General features: G+C 37.9%; 2 protein-coding genes across 2 annotated transcripts; both read left to right on the top strand.

Annotated features, from left to right (window-relative positions):
- Positions 1-551: 551 nt before the first annotated feature.
- On the top strand, positions 552-2,764 carry LOC148227853 (TGF-beta receptor type-1-like). Its single transcript, XM_088202391.1, has 2 exons — positions 552-704; positions 783-2,764. The coding sequence occupies exon 2, from the start codon at positions 875-877 to the stop codon at positions 2,525-2,527; it is 1,653 nt and encodes a 550-aa protein (XP_088058517.1). The 5' UTR covers positions 552-704; positions 783-874; the 3' UTR covers positions 2,528-2,764.
- On the top strand, positions 552-20,185 carry LOC148227854 (mitoferrin-1-like). The gene is made up of 5 exons (XM_088202392.1): positions 552-704; positions 783-868; positions 2,855-2,985; positions 3,059-3,115; positions 17,186-20,185. The coding sequence occupies exons 1-5, from the start codon at positions 588-590 to the stop codon at positions 17,866-17,868; spliced, it is 1,074 nt and encodes a 357-aa protein (XP_088058518.1). The 5' UTR covers positions 552-587; the 3' UTR covers positions 17,869-20,185.
- Positions 20,186-21,151: the final 966 nt, after the last annotated feature.

Genomic DNA, 21,151 nt, shown 5'->3' on the forward strand with positions numbered 1-21,151 from the left:
AAAGTTGAGTCGGCTAATACTCTGGATAAGTTCATGACTAGCTTGATCTGTTTCAATCTACTTGATGAGCAGACTGATATATTTTAGGATTTTAGGACTCGATGATAAAATTTTCGATCGAATTATTGATTTGAAAGGCGTAAGGTATGCTGATGATTCTGCTCTCAGTTTTCGTGAATTGCGTAGTCAGATCGAGTCGAGATCTAAGGGGAACGCGTAAGGCATCGGACAGAATCGACGTCTCCGCCGTAGTGCCGAAATTTTGGCTGAAAGGACTATGCTTGGTGCCTAATTTGCCCTTAAGCTTATTCGTACGCTTGGAGAGTTTGTTGTTTTTTTATCGGTAGCGTAAATTTGGCGATAAGAGGCAAATTTTCGCGCATCGACAGATGGCGCCGTTCGGTCTCGCGTTAAATAAAAGAATCGCTTCGAAAAAAGATTTTTATTTCTTTATTTCCCCCTCCCCGGTTTTCCCTCGGCAGAGTTTATCGCTCGAGTCTCGCTCGGCCGCCGCGCGGCGCCTCGAACGTCCGGCCGACCGCGGAAACGTCAGTCGGTAGTCGGCGCCCGCGCGCCGCGCCGTCGCCATGAACTTCGACGACTACGAGAGGCTGCCCACGCAGGACGTGCCGGCGCACATGGCCGCCGGCGCCATCGCGGGGGTCATGGAGCACTGCCTCATGTACCCGCTGGACTCGGTCAAGGTGCGCATCTCGTTTAGGGTCTCCCGCTCCTTGGAGCGTTACGTAAGAAGCGCCGCCAATTCGTATTTTCGGTTGCAGACTCGCATGCAGTCGCTGGGAGCCACCAACAACACGACGGTCCTCGGCACGCTACGGCACATGGTGCAGAGCGAGGGTGCGCTCAGGTGATTATGTCGTATTTTTGTTTACGATCCCCGCCGCCGCCGCCGTCCGCGCGCGCCGCGGCGCCACCGTCGCGCCAATATGGCGGCGGCGGCTGGACGGCTCTGATCGCCCGCCCGGAGAAGATGGCGGCCGGGGCGGCGGCGCTGGCGCTGCTCGCGCTCGGCCGGTCCGCCGGGGCGCTGCGCTGCTTCTGCAACGACTGCTCGGACTTGGCCGCTTGCGAGACGGACGGCTACTGTTTCGCCTCCACCACGCTCGTGGCCGGCGAGGAGACGTACAACTACCGCTGCCTCGACCGCTCCTCCATGTTCCCCGAGGACAACCCCATTTTGTGCATGTCGTCCGTCACGCGCAACACGACGGTCGCCATCAAGTGCTGCAAGGAAGAGATGTGCAATCGGGGCGTGCGCCTGGCGCTCCAGCCCCGGCCGGAGGCTGCGGGCCCCCCCGACCGCGGTCACAGGCTCGAGGTGACCGCGCTAGCCATCGTCGTCGCCCTCCTGACGCTTTTCCTCCTGGCGGTCGCCTGGGCCGCCATCAGAGCTCGAGGGGCGGGAGCCCGCGGGCGCAAGGGGCGCAAGCCCGCCGACGATTCCCTCTGCGAGCTCGCCAGGCCCATCCTCGGCGCCGGCACGCTGCGCGGCATGATGGACGCCACCACTTCGGGCTCCGGCTCGGGCCTCCCGCTCCTCGTGCAGCGCTCCATCGCACGTCAGATCCAGCTCCTCGAAGTGGTCGGCAAGGGGCGCTTCGGTGAGGTGTGGAAGGGCTGCTGGCGCGGCGAATTCGTCACCGTGAAGATCTTCTCGTCGCGCGAGGAGCGCTCCTGGTTCCGCGAGGCCGAGATCTACCAGACGGCCATGCTGCGGCACGAAAACGTGCTCGGCTTCGTCGCCGCCGACAACAAGGACAACGGCACCTGGACGCAGCTGTGGCTCATCACGGAGTACCACGAGCGCGGCTCCCTCTTCGACTACCTGAGCGAGCACTCGGTCGACTCGGCCACCCTCGTGCGCATGGCCCTCTCCATCGCCACGGGGCTGGCCCACATGCACGTGGACATAGTCGGCACCAAGGGCCCGGCTCACCGATCGGCCGGCAAGCCCGCCATAGCGCACCGTGATCTCAAGTCCAAAAATGTGCTCGTCAAAGCCAACCTGACGTGCTGCATCGGCGACCTCGGCCTGGCCGTGCGCCACGACGCCGCCTCGGACGCGGCCGACGCTCCGGCCGCGGGCCGCGTCGGCACCAAGCGCTACATGGCGCCCGAGGTGCTCGACGACTCCATCGACCATAAGCAGATAGAGGCCCTGAAGCGCGCCGACGTCTACTCCCTCGGTCTGGTCTTCTGGGAGATAGCTCGCCGGTGCGCAGCCGGTGGCATGTGCGACGATTACCAGCTGCCCTACTACGATCTGGTGCAGCCCGATCCCGGCCTGGAGGAGATGCGCCGGGTCGTCTGCGTCGAGCGGCGCCGCCCCAGCGTCTCCAACCGATGGAGGGAGGACGCGGCCCTCCGCCAGATCTCCAACGTGATGAAAGAGTGCTGGTACGACAACCCCGCCGCCCGACTCACCGCCCTCCGGATCAAGAAGACGCTCGCCAACATCGGGACGGACGACCGCCTCAAACCGATCCGGGTCGCCGAGAGCTTCTGACGAGAATCTACCCGAACCCGCGCTCGCTCCGGCGCCTATTCCCCAGACCCGCGGATCTGATCCTCTACGGCCGGAGCGAGCGCCCGAGCGCCGCGTCCCTTCCAGACGGCGCTCTTATTTTTATTTTTTTACTTTCGACGCCAATTCTATACATTCTTATTATATTATATGAATATTTTTAATGAACATATTTATGAAGATGACGAGATATCAAATATAAACGTTCGAAAACTTAAATCGCAGACTTTTCATTTATCATACCTGTCGACGGACGAGGAAGAGACCAGCGAGACGACGGTCGCATTATTGATTTTGCGCGTGTTTCAGACCCGTGAGGGGGATGTCTGCGGTGGTGGCGGGGGCGGGGCCTGCTCACGCGTTATACTTTAGCACCTACGAATTTTCCAAGGAATCCTTAGGAAAAATGACGAAAAATAGGCACGAGCATTTAGTACACGGTCAGTATGTTCGCTCCTTTCATCGTCGTTTTGCTCAAAACGCTCTTTTCAATTTATTTTCATTTCTTTTCAGGAACTTCCGGTTGTTTAGCGTCGTTAATACACGACGGAATTTCAAATCCCACGGAAGGTATTTATTTTATTTTTCATTTTTAACCCATATTGAGTGATCAGTTACCGTGTCGGTGTACCTTTACTTAAATTGTATATGTAATAATCCAGTGTCAAAATTTCATACAAATAGATAATGCACAATATATGTTGCAATTTTCAATCTTACAATTCCAGGAGATAAAAATACTATTTAAGCAAAATATTGTCATTTGGGGGGAGAAGGAGCATTTATCCCCCTTGAATTTGGCCAGAAAAATTACTCAAAACGTTTGTCACGGACCCACCCTTTCCTATGTAGCTAATGTTAAACTGAAAATGAAATATTTATAAAAATCAACCACTGACTAGCCAACTTCCCTCCCCCCTTAAAAAAACTGAAGTGACGTCCCTAATTCAAACCAAAAATATTCGGGTTACCCCTCAAAAAAATCTAAAGAAACAGTCGAATTTATCCTAAAAATATTTTTTTTAAATATCATTTCAGTAATATCATACCGGAATACATTTCCACCAGTAGATGTATATTTTTATTAGAAAAAATATAATTTTACCTGGCAGGTGCTGGTAAAATTATATGATTTTAACTTTATATATATTTACATAAATACATTATTTATTTACACGCAATGTATAAATGTTAGTGTATTTTTCAGTGAAGTTTATTTTCTCCAATAGATATATATTTCTATTGAAATCATATGCTGCTCTAATAAAATTTCAATGAAACTCAATTTACCAGTTGCGAAACGTACATTTATTGTTCAAGTCCAAACCTAACCTACACAATTTAACCATACCCAACTTGGCATAATGAAAATTCTAAAACTAATTATAGTTTTAACATTTTCATTAGGTCAAGTTAAAAAAACAAACTAAGTCAATAAGCGGAAGTAGAAGTACAGACACATCACATATCACTCTTTATTATCTTTACTGATATTTCTACTCACTTCTGATATGAGAATATTGGTCAATAGGAGGGCGCAAAAACAATTATCACACAAATATCAATTAAAAAATTCACGTCACAAGAAATAAAATAGTGTCGACGAATTTTTGCCACCTCCCTGGAAAACGCTGAAATGATGTCCTTGATTTGCAGGCACTGGAAATACTTGGGTTTATAACAATATAGTACAGTGCTTGTTCTAAAAAAATGTTTAACTATCTCGCGACTTGTGAGTGGTCAGTTGTCGTAATCAACACGGTAAATAGAGAGCGTGCTAAACGGGAGCGTGTTAGAGAGTCGACTGTACTAGATTTTATCTATATGAAATAGTTGGATGGCAGTTGCGGTAAGAAATGTTGCTAAAATATCGCAGTGTCAAAAATCGCGGTTAATTACAGAAACCACGCAATATATTTCGATAGCTAAATAATAAATATAGTGGTCAAAAATTCTACCCAGTTACATATTCGTAGTTCAATATTACGTAATATATTAAAGTAGCTACTTCCCATTCAATTAGATTACATTCTCCAGCATTACGACGTCGACAACGATCATCGTTAGCATTTATCGCGAACGACGATATATCGTTGTTCAGCATTCGACGGATTAAACAACGGTTACAATTAAAATTGTATGTGAAGCGTCGTTAAAAGTTCGCAGTGGTTTAACACATTACGATATGTTATTTTCGTGGAAATTTAAATATTAAATATGTTTTTGCAAAAGGTGAAATTATAAATGCGCCAACGGACTGAACGCGTGGATGGGCCTGTATCGCGTTAAGCTGAAGCTTACGAATTATTAAAAGACTATAGCTAACGATGCCTCAAAGTGGAATAAATATGAAAGAGTGAGAGTAAAAACGTAAACTATTTATTATGACGCCGTAACAAAAGGGCACAGGACAAAATAGCGCAAAGCAAAAATAAAAACACGAAAATAGAAAAATAAATATAATTACACTCGAATAGTGTAGACGAAAAATTTATCGCTCTCGACCGCCGGCGCACGGTCGCTCGCCCGCGTTTCCGCGGTTTATTTTTCTGACGTTACTCTACCGATCCGTGTGATTTGATTGTAAAAAATAATATCAATATATGTATGCTCAATATGGCATCATTATTTCCAAAAATAAAATAGTAGAAGAGCTACTTCGTTTGTTAGAGGCTCCAAAATTGCTACACAATACGCGAAAATACCGGACCGTAATGTGTTAATAAAATAAAATTTCTAAATAGTGTATACCCTTTGTATTTGATTTCTTACTCTTCCATTTCGAGAAATTCTTGCAATTTTAACTGTTCATAAACCTTTAATATAAATATTACAATAAAATGCTAGCACAATAACAACGCTCGATCAAAATAAAATATAATTACTAATATGAAAAAAATATAAACAATTTATTCGTATTGGTGGATGACCTTGTGTATACATTTTTATTTAATGTGTACGAATTTTCTATTAGTATTGAATTCAGATCAGATTTCGGCAGAAAATCGGTTATAGTCCCTATATTAAAACGTCACACGAGTATAGTCCTAATTTAGGAATTTTTAGCGAATTTTATATCCTATTATGGATTGATTTCCACGAGGCTTATATTATATATAATAGTTACACTTCTCTTATCTCCTCCATATGTATGATGAATAACGCAATATCGGTCCAAGGTCTCGGTCATCCCGTTTGTCGATACATATATAATCATGACTATAACTTGTCAGCAATTATTTTCGACCTTATTTCAATCGAAGAAAAATGTCACCTTCTAATAGCGATTCTCGGAATCGAGTCGCGAAACTGGAATTCCCTGTGTCGGAATTGTCACCGTCTCTCGACTGTTGTTATTTTCCTCTACATTATCTAGAGGACAATTTAAATTAACAATGTATATAATTGTTTCATAAAGAAATGTTTGTGCAATACTGTAGGACAGATTAGGTGCGAGCGAGCATTAGTTAAAACAGTGAACTAATGTGAGCAGATTTGGAAAAATCAAAGGACACTAAAAATAAAAAGGCCATCTTAGAAATTTTTGTTTGAGTACAAGTAAGGACAAACTGTTATTGGACCTAAAAAAAGGGTCATCACTGAAAGTTTTGTACCACAAACAGTTAATAAAATATCATTTCGAAGGAAAAAAGGGTATAATAAATGTTCGGATAATCATAGAGAATTGAGCCATATACGTTCGTACCCAATTTTCACCGTTACACTGTGAGAGCAGAAACAATCTCGTTATCACTGGAGTGCGGCGCGCCGCGATGAGGCCACCTTTGGGCTATATATATCCTTTCTCTAATTCGACATCCATATGATTTGGCACCAGTGGGCCATAAAAAATATTTTTCCGCCCTGAGCGATTTGATTATTCTCTCAAAAAACTCATATTTGGCTTGAGATAATGTCATAGTTACAGTGTTTTTTTTATACAAGAAACCCTAATATCCGCGAGTAAAATTGATCTGGAGTCTAGTGTTTGTTACTCTTAAACTAAATGAAACAATGTATATTTATTGCAAAAAATATATTAGCGTGAGTTGGATTAGACGTATCTGAAGCTCTGCAATATCGTGCTTTTTATATGGTTTGGTACTCGGCAGCTCACGAAGGCCCATAATGAGCATTTTTGTCGAAGCCCTTTATTTCTTTAGGGTAGTGATAAACAATGATTTTTGTTTCGCGTAGAAAGAACTACGATTGTGTACCGTATTAGGATCGCATGCCGCTCAAGGAGTGATCTGAGATAAACGATCGCGTGTAAACGTGGATTGGGATGAAGTACGACTATTTTTCCATTCGTCTCTTCCGGGGGGGGGGGGGCAAAGACTACGTAATCGATGCAGCGCCGGCGCACATGGCGGGAGCACGCGTTACTGCTAAAATGGCGCTGTCGCCAGAAAAAAATATTTGACAATTCTTCCTGGCAATTATTTTGGAAGCGATCGCGTGCTTTGATGGTGTTTTTCTTTGCTGGAATAATTAAATGAAAATAGTATCGAATATAAAATTGCTTATTGTCGCACTACTGGTTCACTGGATCCTTCCGTTATCATTTCTTAAATACGTTTCGAATATTATAATGGCAAAAAAATAAAACTGTACACCTAATTACACAGACAATACACGTTAATTGTCCAATCGATGTAATTAATCATTTTGTTAATGCTGATGTTATCGTGTCTGATATTTCAATCGCAAAAAGAGACCGCCGAGTGTGGTTATATGAGCGCAAAAAATGTATACAAATTTATTCGCGCGGCGCCATGTGACGTCGGAAGCTGCGAGAGCCGACATCTTCTGCATTATTTATCTGGCGTGGCTTCTACTACACACATAACCAAGGTCGAACTTGGAATATGCGTCGCGGGATTTGAGCCGTTAAATTGAACAAATTATCCAATGGAGTCGCACACGGAAAATGCACCACATAAGCTAGAGGTGACCAAACAGTCGATTCCGGTATCTGGTCGATCGTAGCCATATTTTTGGTGATGAGAATTTTATTGGTCGGTATTTATCGTAAAATCTTGAAACGAATTTATGTCCCTAGATAATTTAAAAAATCATATTAAGACATTTTAAACAATTTTACGACTTAAAATAAGTGAGGATCGAATGAGGCACATCTAAACGGAATTTTGATCAATAGGAGAGCGCAAAAAACAATTATCATTTCTCAGACGTTAAAAATTCACACCAAAAGCAATAAAATCGTGTCGGCACTGACACGATTTTATTACTTTTGACGTGAATTTTTGACTTCTGAGAAATGATAATTGTTTTTGCGCTATCATGTTGACTAATTTTCGGTTTTAATATACTTTGACCAATACTCTCATATCAGAAGTAAGGATAGTCATCATATCTTTAAAACATAGTGTAATATCCAAGTGCAGACGGACTATGGAGCTATATGCGAAATGCGACGTCTGTCTGTACTTCTTCCGCTTATTTTCCCCTGAGCTGGTTTACGTTTTGTATTTTGGTACGTTTATATGTTGCTACTGTTATAAATTCGCGGCTACTCGATGAAAGTCGATATTTATCGACTGACCGTATGGTTTAAAGTTATTTGTCCGAATACCGACGAACAAAGGAGATTCCCCTATTTATATAATTATGCTAATTAGCAGTTACAGCCTCACGAAAAGGGGAATCGCGTCGTCTTCGAGTCTAAAAATAACTATGCTGGATCAAACTCGTACGAAGGGCGTTGATCTTATAAAAAAATAATATACTATATATAACACTACTTTAAATTTTATGGCATAGCTCTGTGATAAGCCCCCATACATTTTTGAAAACTGCCGATTTCTACGCGGAGCTGTTTTTTCTTATCTGATTATCAGTGTAATTCTTAGATTAACGAAGCAAACAAAAGACCGCCTGGAGTAGTTAAGAAAATCTTATAAAACAAATATTTTTTTGCCATTCAAATACCCTTGACTAGCACGGGGCCACCCCTCATGTAGTGGAATAAAAATGTGGCTGTATTAAAATATTAAATACTATACGTACAAATTAATTTTTTTAACAAAAAGGCACGAGAGTTATAATCGTAATAAGATTATTGTTACAAAAAATAATGATATTTTTAAAGAAGCACAAATACTCTTATTATATTACTAAATTGAAATTAATAATTATTAATGTTTATATTAAATAGTATTTTCTAAAAAACTTTTTTTCATATAGGTTTTTGACTTTTTCCATATTCTCGTATATGCTTAGTTGCTTAGACATTATTCTTAGGTCGTTTTAATATAATTTCAGACACTTAGCTAGCAATCGATGATTGCGATATAAATATCAATACTGATAATCTTGATTTGTCACACTTCTCATAATCTTTTAAGAAGACACGTATCTTTACATAATGTGTTATTTTTAAAAACTGTAACAACTAATCATTTTCTAATCTTCTTATCAATTTATTGTGGAACTCAAATGTGTTTTTTTTAGCATTGATAACGATCGTTCAAAACACTTTATACGATAGCGCGTTTTTAACCAATCCAAGGCTCCAATGGCAGTCAGTGTTATTAAACTGTATCTCTCTCTCTCTCCCCCAGAATTAAAATTATCGATTATTGATTGAACGATTGTGCAAAATATTGCTACGGGGCTTAATATTATGATCATTGTATTTATTTGTTTATCTATCGCTGTGACATAATTATGAAGTTCCTGGAAGCGAGGCAAAAAACAAGTCCCGGTAATCGAGTTGTTTGTTAGCTTATCTGTAAAATCACGGTGATATATAAGTAATTGTATGTATGTACATATGTGTGTGAAAAGCATATATATTGCTTTATTAATAAATAAATTAAAAGGCATGTTTTTTGTTATATTTATTTATTATTTATAACAACTACAAAAAAATGCAATTTAAATTATGTTTATCAAACAGCAATTGTAAATTAAATATTTTATTTTTGCTGTATGAATCTAATTTTCGTAGTGAATACTCCTGCCGTTGAGGTTTTGCGGTGGATACTTACTTTCTGTTGATGTTGGCATAGTTGTGAGCAAAGGCTTATATAAAAGATTTAGACCTCAAGTCTAGAATCTTAAATTCATTTCGCTGACTATATTTGTTATTTTTTTACTGAAGAAATATGCTGGTGGTTTATTAATTATGTGCTTAATTATTCTTCGATTGTCAACGTCATATTGATGAAATCGTCATCAGTATTCTCTTCATTAATTATTTCAGTATCAGATTCCAAACTATTTGAATTTGAAAAAAGTCATTCTAATAAATCTCCTCTATTTTTCATTGACTACGTAGTCGAGATTTTGTAAAACAACGTATCAAATTTAACGAGCTGCTTATTTTTTTTATCAGCGCTGCAAAGATTTCTAGTGATAAGTTATGTTAATTTCAGACAACTTTTTCAGTATAAGGTTAGAAAGTCTCGGCACATGAGACTTTCTTTTCTTAATAATTGTAATTTTATATATGAAAATTGCAACCAAAAACAAAAAGTCATATTTTACTACGCGGTTTAGTGGATTATAAATTAGTTCAATCAAACTCACCGGGTTTTAGGGCATTTTGATAATTCTGTAAGATTGACATGGTTGTTGTGAAATCGGGGAAAATCGTGCTATAAACTCAGTGCCAAATATTGCGTTGACATATTCACGGTCATCCTGTAACGGGTAAGCCCCGAATCAACTCTTGCGGTAAATTCCCTCGTATTATACAGAAAAGTATTGTATTTTGCAGTATATATTTTCCCGTTTCCTTATTAACTGGAACGCGATAGTCATTATATTATTTTCCTCGATATTCGTGTTACATCACGGCTTGCATAATAGTTTGATTCTTTACATTAAAACTTTTAAATTCTTTTTTCTTCAATTCGACCCAACTCACTTTTTTTTTGTTTAGAATTACGTAAGCTTTTGTGAACATGAAGAATGCAGCCGGCTGACCCTGTCACCTAAAACCCACGCTGCTTCCAAATCATGCGATCTGCGAATTTCATCGTTTGACTCGTTTAACAGGAGTAGACAATTCGCCCCTCGGTATTGATATTCTCTCAATACAATTTTGGAACTACATACATACATATATCAAGAATCGATAGTCGCGGCTGACACGTGTTCGCTATATAAATAGGCCTTGTTTCGTTTACGTCAATCCATGAATGAGTCAACTGAAATTGTCTATTAGGCGTCTGCCTCTTCGATAGTATAAATAAGAAATGGATGATTTAATGATCAGTAATTATTATAAGATTAATATTAGTGATTTAGGGCAAGTTTAATATCCTACATAAAACAACAAAAAAAAAGTTTTATGTATCATCGTATTTGGCTGTGCAGCGTGAAAAAATCGTTTAATTTAGCCGCATATTAGAATAAATTATTTTTTTTGCCTACAATTACTCCCAACTATTTCTATAATAGAGTTATCTATATCTATTTTTATAGTATTATCTAACATATATACATATATTGATAATTAATAAACATGCATTTAGTTTAAGTACATTATTTTTTAACCATCTTTATATTATACTTAATTCATTATGTTATCTACAACTTTTTAAAATTATCACCTATGCAATAAATTAAAGTGACTGCAAAAATATGTATTTTACATGTTTCCACATTACTACTAATATTATTAATATACAGTGGTGTGACAAAATAATTGGACCAAACATTATTTTTATAGTTTATACATTTTTTTCCTCTAAAAATATAATATGTATTACTTCGAGTACTCTTCTAGGCATACTCTATACTCGCTATTATAATTTTTTTGGTCGTTTAGCCACATGTTTTCGATGTTTTTTTTATCAAAATATCTAAATTAACAATAGATTTAAGAACTGTTCAAAAATTTTCTATTGGATTTATCTAGATAACAAAAATAGTTTTAGTCATATATTACAAAGGTGCAAGTGGCTAGTGGCAACCTTGGCGACGTTAAAAAAGCACATTAATTTTAGCTATCTGTTGGACTGGTATTCAAGCGGTAATAATTTAAAAGGGTTCTCCATAGGTGACTATATACTTAAATAGTCTTATAAAATTATTTCGTAGCGTAAGGCCCACTGTCTACGGACGCGTATTCGCGAGTAACAGATTCTGTAAATGCCCCGTATGTGGCGCGTGGCATTAGAATGGGTATGCACCTCTACATAGGCGCTGCTTATATGCTACACTCTCTGGAAGTTGGCCAAGGACGGAGAATATAGTGGGTTACTTCGGTCGAGTTCGGTCTAAATTCTCTCGGAAGTTGTCCGAGGTTACCGAGAATGTGAGCTAAAGTGGGGTAATTCAGTCGACTTGGCCAGCTTCGAGCGCTTCCGAACATTGTCGGCAAACGGACCGAAGTCGGAGCTGCTCTTTCGAGCGCGAGCGGTGAGATACTTCCCCTTTCGCTCTCTCGCGTGTTAAGTGACGAGAGTGAGAGAGATAATGATATGGTTTTTCGCAAACTGAGATAAAACGAGTAGCTCGGTTCAATTTCAGTATGCGCGTAGTCAACACGCATGTCGAGCGCTGCATCGTAATCACGTGGTCAAGTTATAATACCACATGCTTATCGGGGATTTCAATATACTCTTACTGACATCTTTGAATATTTTAGGGCACCAAAAGGGATTAAATATATTTTTGATAGTATATTCTTCTAACAGATATCGTTATTATATTTTTTTCATATACAATCAAATAATTCAAAAATAATTAGTGGTACTTGATTTTGTTAAAAACAATCGTTTCGAATATCCTTATGTATTTTCCTAGATCGGTTTATATAAACGTCACACCATAACGAATTCTTATTTAGAATCGATGGCGACAAATTCTAGGATAGTCACAGATGTGGTGTTCGTATTCTCAAGTATCATTTTTATGCTTTATGGCATTTTGCAAAAGCCGACAAAGATTTTGCGTAAATTGAATATTTACGACCGAAAAGTTTTCACTGATATTGTATTGGTGAGTGCCCACACAAACTTTTATAATTATCAGTAGCGTAATTTTAATAATATGACAATTTAAAAGTTGCGATTATTTGGCACATTTTTCGATCGCGCGCAAATATGCCAGCTGTACGTGACAGTAGCCGCCGTGCGGACGTCATATGAAATTTGTGGCAGTGTGGCCGCTACTTGGAAGTCGGTGACCTCGGCCGACTTCAGTTGAATTTCGGTTCGGACAACTTCCAGAGAGTGTAGTGCAAGCAATAAGCTCATAAAAATATTCAGTACTACGGAGTTGCGGACCGTTCTCTGTGACGTAATGGTCCAGTAAGCTTATTCTATGGGGCTGGACTCGTAGGGCCCTTAATACCGACGGTGGTGGTTTACATAATCGAAAACCAAGTGGTAGAAGTGTCTGAAAGTTCTTGATGGTAGTGTTTAGTACGCAGTGCTCACCGTTATGAGGTCCTTTGCTTGTCATAATTTTGATTGTCTGGTCAATGCGATGATTCGGGCGGAAAAACACTATTTTTTATTACCTAATAAATTTCTAATTTAAATTCGTTTTGCGTAACGGCTTTGATTAAAAAACTAGATGTGGCAATGACGTAACTTTATGAAATGCTAGCTGTGTGTATACACATACCTCCCATATTATTGTATTGCCGACGAAGAAAAAAATATAAAATAAATGTGTATCGATCGTTTAACTATTGCCTTTGGTTTATCCCGTGCTTGTTTGCGAGTTAGCGAAAGTGTTTTATCTAGTCGGAATTCGATTGCGTAAATTCGTTCCAATTCTTCGAGGTTAGGTCGAGCGGGCGGCGTGCGTATTCGAAAATCGCAAGAAAAAACCTACGTCTCGCCTTTCGCCGTTCTTCCACTGTCGCTTTCTACTCCTCTCTAAACTTTCGACTGCGATTTGCAACGTCGCGTGCACCGACTGCGCCGCCTCGGTCCGGATAATCAATATCGAGCTTGAACTCTTTGACGTTTTCGTGCTATCGCGCCCACCCCAAGGATAAACCGCTTGGCCGTCGAAAGGTTAAAAACGCCGACTCCACGCGAGTGTTTGATTTGTGAAACGGTTGCGTCGGCTTGTAAACGAGAATAAATTACATGTTCCGCGTCTAGATACACCGTGTAATCGAGCTTACGATGCAAATCAGTTCTGGGACACCGGATTAATTGTTGTACATAATCGAATGATTCAATACGGCAGACCTTGAAACTTTGAACTGCTGGCCTCTCGCGACCTGCGAAACGAGCCGCGGTTATATCTGTAGGTTAGCGATTGTCCACGCACCTGGTTCCAAAGTAAAATATACGCGTGTACATTAAACGCAGTAGAAACAGCCTGAAACAATAGATATATGTTTGAATATAGAACAAAATTAGTAACGTTTACACACCTCTGGTATACATACATATTATTACATATTTTATTATTAACTTATTTATAAACGGCGTAATACTAATACTCACTGCATATCAACTAATATCTTATAACTATCAACTATACAGTAGAAGATCTGTATGTTGAAACAGCAGTCTTGTACGGCGTTTCAAATTACAATTTCATGCTGCTCTGGCGTCATGAAGTTAGTACGGCTTTATTGTATTTAGAATTTCTAGGTCAACGCAAAAAATTAAAAATAATTGTAGTGGTGATTATTGCGGAAACAAAAATTGCGGACATACATATAATGCAGAAAAAAATTCTTTATTCCATTTAGGAAACCCGCTACATTTTTATTTTTGTGGATTGTACTAGAAATATTATTATACAAATTCACACCTCTGTACACTATTCCCTTGGCCGTACTCGTTTTCTTATACTTAACTTTCCTTAAATTGTCTGTTGTTGCACAAATTTATTAGCTAGAACAGTGAACACCACATGAATAAATTTCTGTAACGAATCCTGTTCCGAAAATTTACTTTACATAAATGCACAAATAATTCGTTTTATGGAACAAAATATTTATTTAAATGCACATATCTCTTAAAATAATTATCTGTTAAATCGCACCCATTATCTTTATTTGGAATTTTTAGGTTCGCAATTTTTGTTTCCAATAATTCTTCAATTTGTATCTGCTGATTTTTAATTCATTGGATTGTTCTTGTTGAAGCGAATTTAAAAGTGCAAGGCACGATTATGCTAGAATTAACCCTTTGGCTGACGAAATCTCATATATAGTGTTTTGCTACCTCGACGAGAATTTGTCTCCAATAATTCCAAAATAATTAACTGTAATGTGTATATTTTTTACACTTATTTATTACATTAATATTTAGATACGATTCCTAAAAAGTTGAAAGGACACCATCTATATTTTAAATACATGTTTACAAACAGCAGATTTCTACCCTTGAGCTTAATAATAGCTCATCCCACAAGCATAACAATTTAGAAGATAAATGGATTTATCTATGCATAAGTAAAAGTTTCGGATTTCTTTGAATAAAATTACCATATTTGAGATTATTAATATAATAAAAATTGCGCTTTGCTTTATTTATTAAAAGAATAACCATTAGCAAAACATTTCAAATTTTCGCGTTGCGCGGCTTACTATATCATTTTATTGTTTATGCGTAAAATATTTCAAACTTTCACGCTGCGTAGGTATTTCGAACTTTTTCTACATAAAAGGCAATTTTACGCTATAACACCGAGGTTTTAACTTTAAATTACGTTTGGAACCGCGAATACGACTTCTGTGTATATACATATGTGTAGTAATGATTTTATTCGACTATAGCTATGTATTATATTATATATGGCTAAACTATGGCGCACGCGCCGAAAGTTGCGCATTGTAATTTTTTGTTTTGTATTAAAACGTATCTGAATTTTGCGCATTAAATGAAAAATCTTCGCTAGCTTATTTCATACTATATATTACCCTCGGTTCAATGATTATTGCGCACAGCGAAAATTCATATCATAGATGATCATATGATAAATACATGTGTATATTTAATAAATATTTTACAATTATACTAGTAATTTACATTGATATGATACACTTACATTTTCTATAATTATACATAATAATCCGGTCACCCTAATATTATTAAAAGTATGTGGAAAAAAAGTTCCATTTAATTTTTTTAATAAATTTTGGCCAACCCTGAATTAGGGTTATCGAAAAATGCTTACACTGAGACCTTGTACCATGACCAATTTTATTGATCATCCACCTATGCGATAGTTAAAAAGGCAGTCACGAAATAATCTAACGGCATGTCTGAATTCCGATCGATTTGCGCATTTATATGATTCTGGAACCTGAGAGTTTGGTCGATTGTGCGATTTTTTGCGCATTCACACTCGCTTTTGCAAAGACCTTGTAGAACAATAACATCCTCCATTCTTAATTTCGCCCTCTCCATATGAATCTTCCGCGACTAGTTTGGCGAGTTTTTTTAATTCCATGTTATTTTAAGTACCCTCATTTAGCGTCAAAGGTTTTAGAGATGAATCGATAGAAGGAATGTTTAAAAACATTTTCCTTTGTAGATCTAAATGAAACGCTTGTGAAGTTAGGCGCGAGTGAAAAGCTAAACATTTTATTAATGGTTTTAAACTTGATTTGATTTATTTAAATATTTTTGGTTTTTATATGTACGTAAAAATAATGAAATGCATTTATTTAGTTATAAACTGTTTAATTTCAATGCTGTATTTTAAATTAACTATATTTTTTATGTATTTTAAGTAAATTTATACTACTTTTATTTACTTTTCTTTGATTAATCAACTGGCACATTACTTGTATCGGATAATGTGTTTCAAGAATTGATTCGAATGATTGATAATTCTCAGAAATGTATTGAATAATACACGCTTTCTTATACCATTGGTGATAATTCTTTGCTGCCACTAAATAAGGTTATTCAGCGCTCCGGGCAAAAATTAAGATTTGCATTGACACATGCGACATAAAATAATTAAAAAGACGGAATACATATAAAAAAAACAACAAAAATCTCTCATGTTATTAAATTTTGCTACAGTTTTGGGAATTTCGCAATGAAATTAAAATGATTTTAGAAATGAAAGGAAAGTCAGTAAAACATTGAAGATATAAACTGATTTGGTCTTCATTACAGATATGACACAGCAAATTTAAAACTTGAGGGTCGAAATAAAGTTGTCACTTTTGTGTGGGACTACAAAGAACTATTTAAATTAAAACTTGTAATTGAATTAATTTTCATACATGCAAAAAATATCAAATATGAACCAAGAAAATATCACTTGTAATATTTAAATTGAAAACTTTAAAGGAGTCGAAAATTTATTTTTATTATTTAGTGCTCCATTGTTTTCAAGGCTGGAAAAGCAAATCGTAACATTTTAGGAGATAAATAGATGAGCATTTAAAATCAGCACTGAAGACAACATTATCTAAATATTTTCAAGCAGAAAATATAAATTTTCTTTACACATTTATCTGATTTAAAATTTTGGTGTAAAATAAAATGTAAATTTTAATTTATTGTTTTTTTTTTTAATTTTTGTAATTTTATTTAAAAAAAAAACTTTAATTCAATAATAAATACATTTATTTATACACTATTGTCGGGCTCAAAATATCAAAATACTGACTAAATAAATATAGAAATGTTGCCTTTTGAACACTGCAATAATATTATTTTTTTCTTTCAGTGGTAAAGCAGCGGTTACAAATGTACAATTCACCATACAGAGGCGTTTTGCATTGCGTCACGCACGTGTATCGCACCGAAGGAATGAGGGCGTTTTACCGATCGTATGCGACGCAGTTGACGATGAACGTGCCCTTCCAGTCAATCCACTTCACCGCTTACGAGCTAATCCAAAAGATGACCAACAAGGAAAGGTGTTACAATCCTCCCGCGCACATAGTCTCCGGTGCTGTAGCAGGCGCCGTCGCAGCCGCTGCCACGACTCCGTTGGACGTCGTCAAGACGGTGCTCAACACCCAAGAGTCGGGAGCCAAAGCCGGAGGCTTCTTCGAGGGCGTGAACACTGTGCTCCGGCTAGGAGGGACCTCCGGTTTCTTCAAGGGAGTTAGGGCCCGAGTGTTGTATCAAATGCCGGCCGCAGCCATTTGCTGGTCCACCTACGAAACTTTCAAGTATCTGATTCGAGGGCCCTCGGAGGCCGACAGAGCCAAGCAGGAGGCGAAGGAGAAGATCGGTCGGGAGAGAGAGCGCGACAGAGACAGATCGACGTCGGAGCCCGAGTTAAAGGGGGGCCTCAAGGCGATGGAGCTGCCGGCCGTGAGCGGCGCCAACGTGTACGGCGCGCTCAGTCTCAACACCGTGCACCACGGCGACTGCCAAGTGCCCGCGCTCAGGCACACCTAGACTCTCGAGAGTCCCGAAAAGGGCGGCGATCGATATTGGACGCCGTTTTGTGATATTATCGTGTAAATCATAATTATGTAACCTGAGAGTTCCGATTATGTATCATTAAAACGAACATCGTTGTTATTTCCCTCTTAGTTTGTAAACATGAAAATATTTTAAATATAATATGAAAATTATTTAAACTGTACTGCGCGTCGGCGCACGGCCGACTCGGGACTTTTTATCGACGTCAATTGTAATATATTCTAATGCGGACCTGCAAATCGTAACCGCGTCGAGGTAGTTCTGCAGATCCGCACCATACCAGTGATTCTTGTTTATATAGATATGTATGTGTGCAGTGTTATTGCGGTGACTAATTTTGTCGGTGCTTTGAGAGCCAGGATCGATTCGCTCGAGTCGGGATTGTCCTGCTTAATCAGGACGCTCGCTAATTTTATCGACTCGTTCTTGGCTCTATACGTGAATCATTTTGGCACCGTTTTGACGTACTGGACATTGTACAGTAAATAAATCTATCTGATAAGTTTTTTATATTAGATTCTAATGATATCTATAACAAATGCAGTATTTCGCCGTCGATAAAATATAACGCGAGTCATCTTTGCGCCGCTTCGCGTCAACGTATAAGTGATGTTATTTTGTATCAGATTATATTTTAACATATGTATATGTCCCGCAAAAGTTATAGAATTAGTATTTTTCATACTCATTTGTAAATTGAAATGCTTGTAATATATTCCGCAGTTTTGCGCGCGCCAAAAATTCCATAATTTATTTTCATACAAAAATGTTAAAAAAAGACGTTCAGGCGCCCCTTGTTTTCGATTATTATTTGTGTTCATTCGTCAGGAAGATGAGGAGACTCCTGTCGGATGTTGAATTTTATTGTACCAGTTTTCGTTAATTCACTGTACGACAATTTTGCACTTGTTTTACTGCAAAGTAAATAAACGCGATCTATATGTAAAATTTACCCTATAAAGTTTCATGCATTATGTATCGTCAATTTTATTTTTGATAATATGGTCTGTTTTTTAAAACTTGCCTTGACAAAATACTCAAAAATCATTTTTAATTACATTTTTATGATTGATTCTAAGACCATAGTATATATTTAATTAATAACTAAGCTTTGTGTTTTTATACTTTAATTATGGATTTTTATATATTGAGTTGGTGATTATGGTCAGTAATTTAATTAAAATTCATTTAGGGTCGGATTTTTATTAATCGAGGTTAATAATAGTTAAAATATTAAAAAGAATTTGTGACTGAAAACAGTATTTTTTTTCAAATTGTTTTTGTTTTTATAACTATATAAAATCTATTGCTGTCATGTATAGGTTTCTTAATATATTAGATTTTACATTTTTTAGGGGTACTCTTGACGTGAAGCTATTAATCAACTATTTTATTAAATGACAAAAATATTAGTACCAGTTTACTATAAAAGATAGTGACAGTTTTGCATATCGACAATAGTTTTGTAAAAAAATACTGGACATTTTCATAGCGGTTTTAAAATATTCATAATTATAATGAAAGGGTTTTAAATTAGTTTTGCAATTAATAATGCTTTTTGAATATTTTCTCAAAATAAAAATAAAAATGCTCAATTTTGCAATAAAAATTGAAAAGTAAAACCGACGATATCTCTAACTCTGTCCTTATTGGATTTTACATATAAATCGCGTTATCTTATCTATGCGGCAAATACCATGTTGTACAGTGTTATTTTACGATAGATATACACCTGGTTAGATTTCCACTATATTAGTGACGTATAACCGTGTGTATCGATCGTATCGTTTTATTAGAGTCATGTATTAAAATTTGTATTATATACGCTCGCGAACGACGAGTCGTCGCATTCTTCGGAGGGCCGATCTACGCCATGCGGTCATTGTGAAAAGTCGCCGGTCGACGCTTTCAGTTTTTCCGAAACCGTAGCAAGAAGACCGAAAGCCGTCCGTCTTGGTTCGCTCCCGGGATGTCGAATTCAGCTTTATTTTCTGTAAATATAATCATTCATTTGTTAAACGTTCTCTTTGAGTTGCACCAAGTGTCAATAGAGGACGTTCGTATTTAGATATATTTTTCGATTTGAATCGAACAGAGTACAACGTAGTATGTCATTCGAATTTGAAACGTTCGGCGTCAATTATCATATGAGTATTTTTATAAGGCGGATTCTACGTTTGCCAATGTTGAAGTCGCTTTTCATAATGTAGATATCACGGGAGGCGGAAGTCGTAGGTCGTTGAATACTTTACAAATTGGACGTGCATAAATAAAGTTATTTGTTACACCATTTGTTGTTTTATTTATTTTTAATCTATGTGTAATTCTCAAGGTTCGCCTGATGATGTGGAATTTCTACATCAATGGATTATGTAGCTACTTTAAATTGGTAACACTTCGGTTTTGAATAGTAAGTACTAGCACCTATGTTTATTGATTATAAATTAATTTCTCGATTTACTATCACCTTTAACGGTGAAAGTGATTATTCTTAGAATCTCATTGACTTCAGCGATTTCAATTTTCGTTTTAAGTGGCTCAAATGCGCATTGTCTTCGCAGTGACAAATAAGTCGCATGGCAGTTAATGTGGCAGTAATAGGCTTGAAAGATTCTCTCATGATCAATTTTTTGTAGCAATGTCACTATAGAAAGATCTTGTAGCACCACCTAAACTAAAAACGAAGCGTGTGCGAAAGCTGGTTTGTTATAAAAAGAATGGTCATTTCTTAAATTTTGGTTTGAAGACCTCGGAAATTTTGTTCGAGAAGGATAAATTGCTACAGGAGCTAAAAAAAACTAGTCATTTCGGAAATTTTTGTTGTTTAGGGATGCTGCGGGAGCTAAAAAAGGTCAAATTGGACATTTTTGTTCAAGGACAATATTCATGAGAAGGTCACCTCGAATAAAATATGAAATTAGTCTAAATAAAAAATTGTGAAGTAAGCAGATGTATAATTTTCTTTATCTGTAATTCAGGTCCTCATTGCTGAAATCTAAATAGCGGTTTTTGGTGTATTACAAAATAATACTTATATTGCGCAATATAAATGTCAATTTTGCCATATTGGCATTAACGCGGTTATTGCCGACCATAGAATTATTATTTTCTATAAAAAAGATCCTAAAGACGACTTTCATCAATTATCACAGTTTTTTGTGAACTATTTACTCTCCCCCCTATATCACAAGATCTCATTGAGCTAGACTCTTGTGTTTGACATTGTCACAATACCGTTGATCCCCCTGAACCTGTG

Source organism: Plectrocnemia conspersa, unplaced genomic scaffold, assembly GCF_051122295.1.
Source record: "Plectrocnemia conspersa isolate PC_06_02 unplaced genomic scaffold, ASM5112229v1 ptg000013l, whole genome shotgun sequence".
Taxonomy (NCBI): domain Eukaryota; kingdom Metazoa; phylum Arthropoda; class Insecta; order Trichoptera; family Polycentropodidae; genus Plectrocnemia; species Plectrocnemia conspersa.

Bases quoted from the DNA above. Each gene is read 5' to 3' on its own strand.
- LOC148227854 (XM_088202392.1), top strand. From the start codon at position 588: ATGAACTTCGACGACTACGAGAGGCTGCCCACGCAGGACGTGCCGGCG. The intron at 869-2,854 runs GTGATTATGTCG...CGCGTGTTTCAG, and splicing joins CAGAGCGAGGGTGCGCTCAG to ACCCGTGAGGGGGATGTCTG. The intron at 2,986-3,058 runs GTCAGTATGTTC...ATTTCTTTTCAG, and splicing joins GCACGAGCATTTAGTACACG to GAACTTCCGGTTGTTTAGCG.
- LOC148227853 (XM_088202391.1), top strand. From the start codon at position 875: ATGTCGTATTTTTGTTTACGATCCCCGCCGCCGCCGCCGTCCGCGCGC.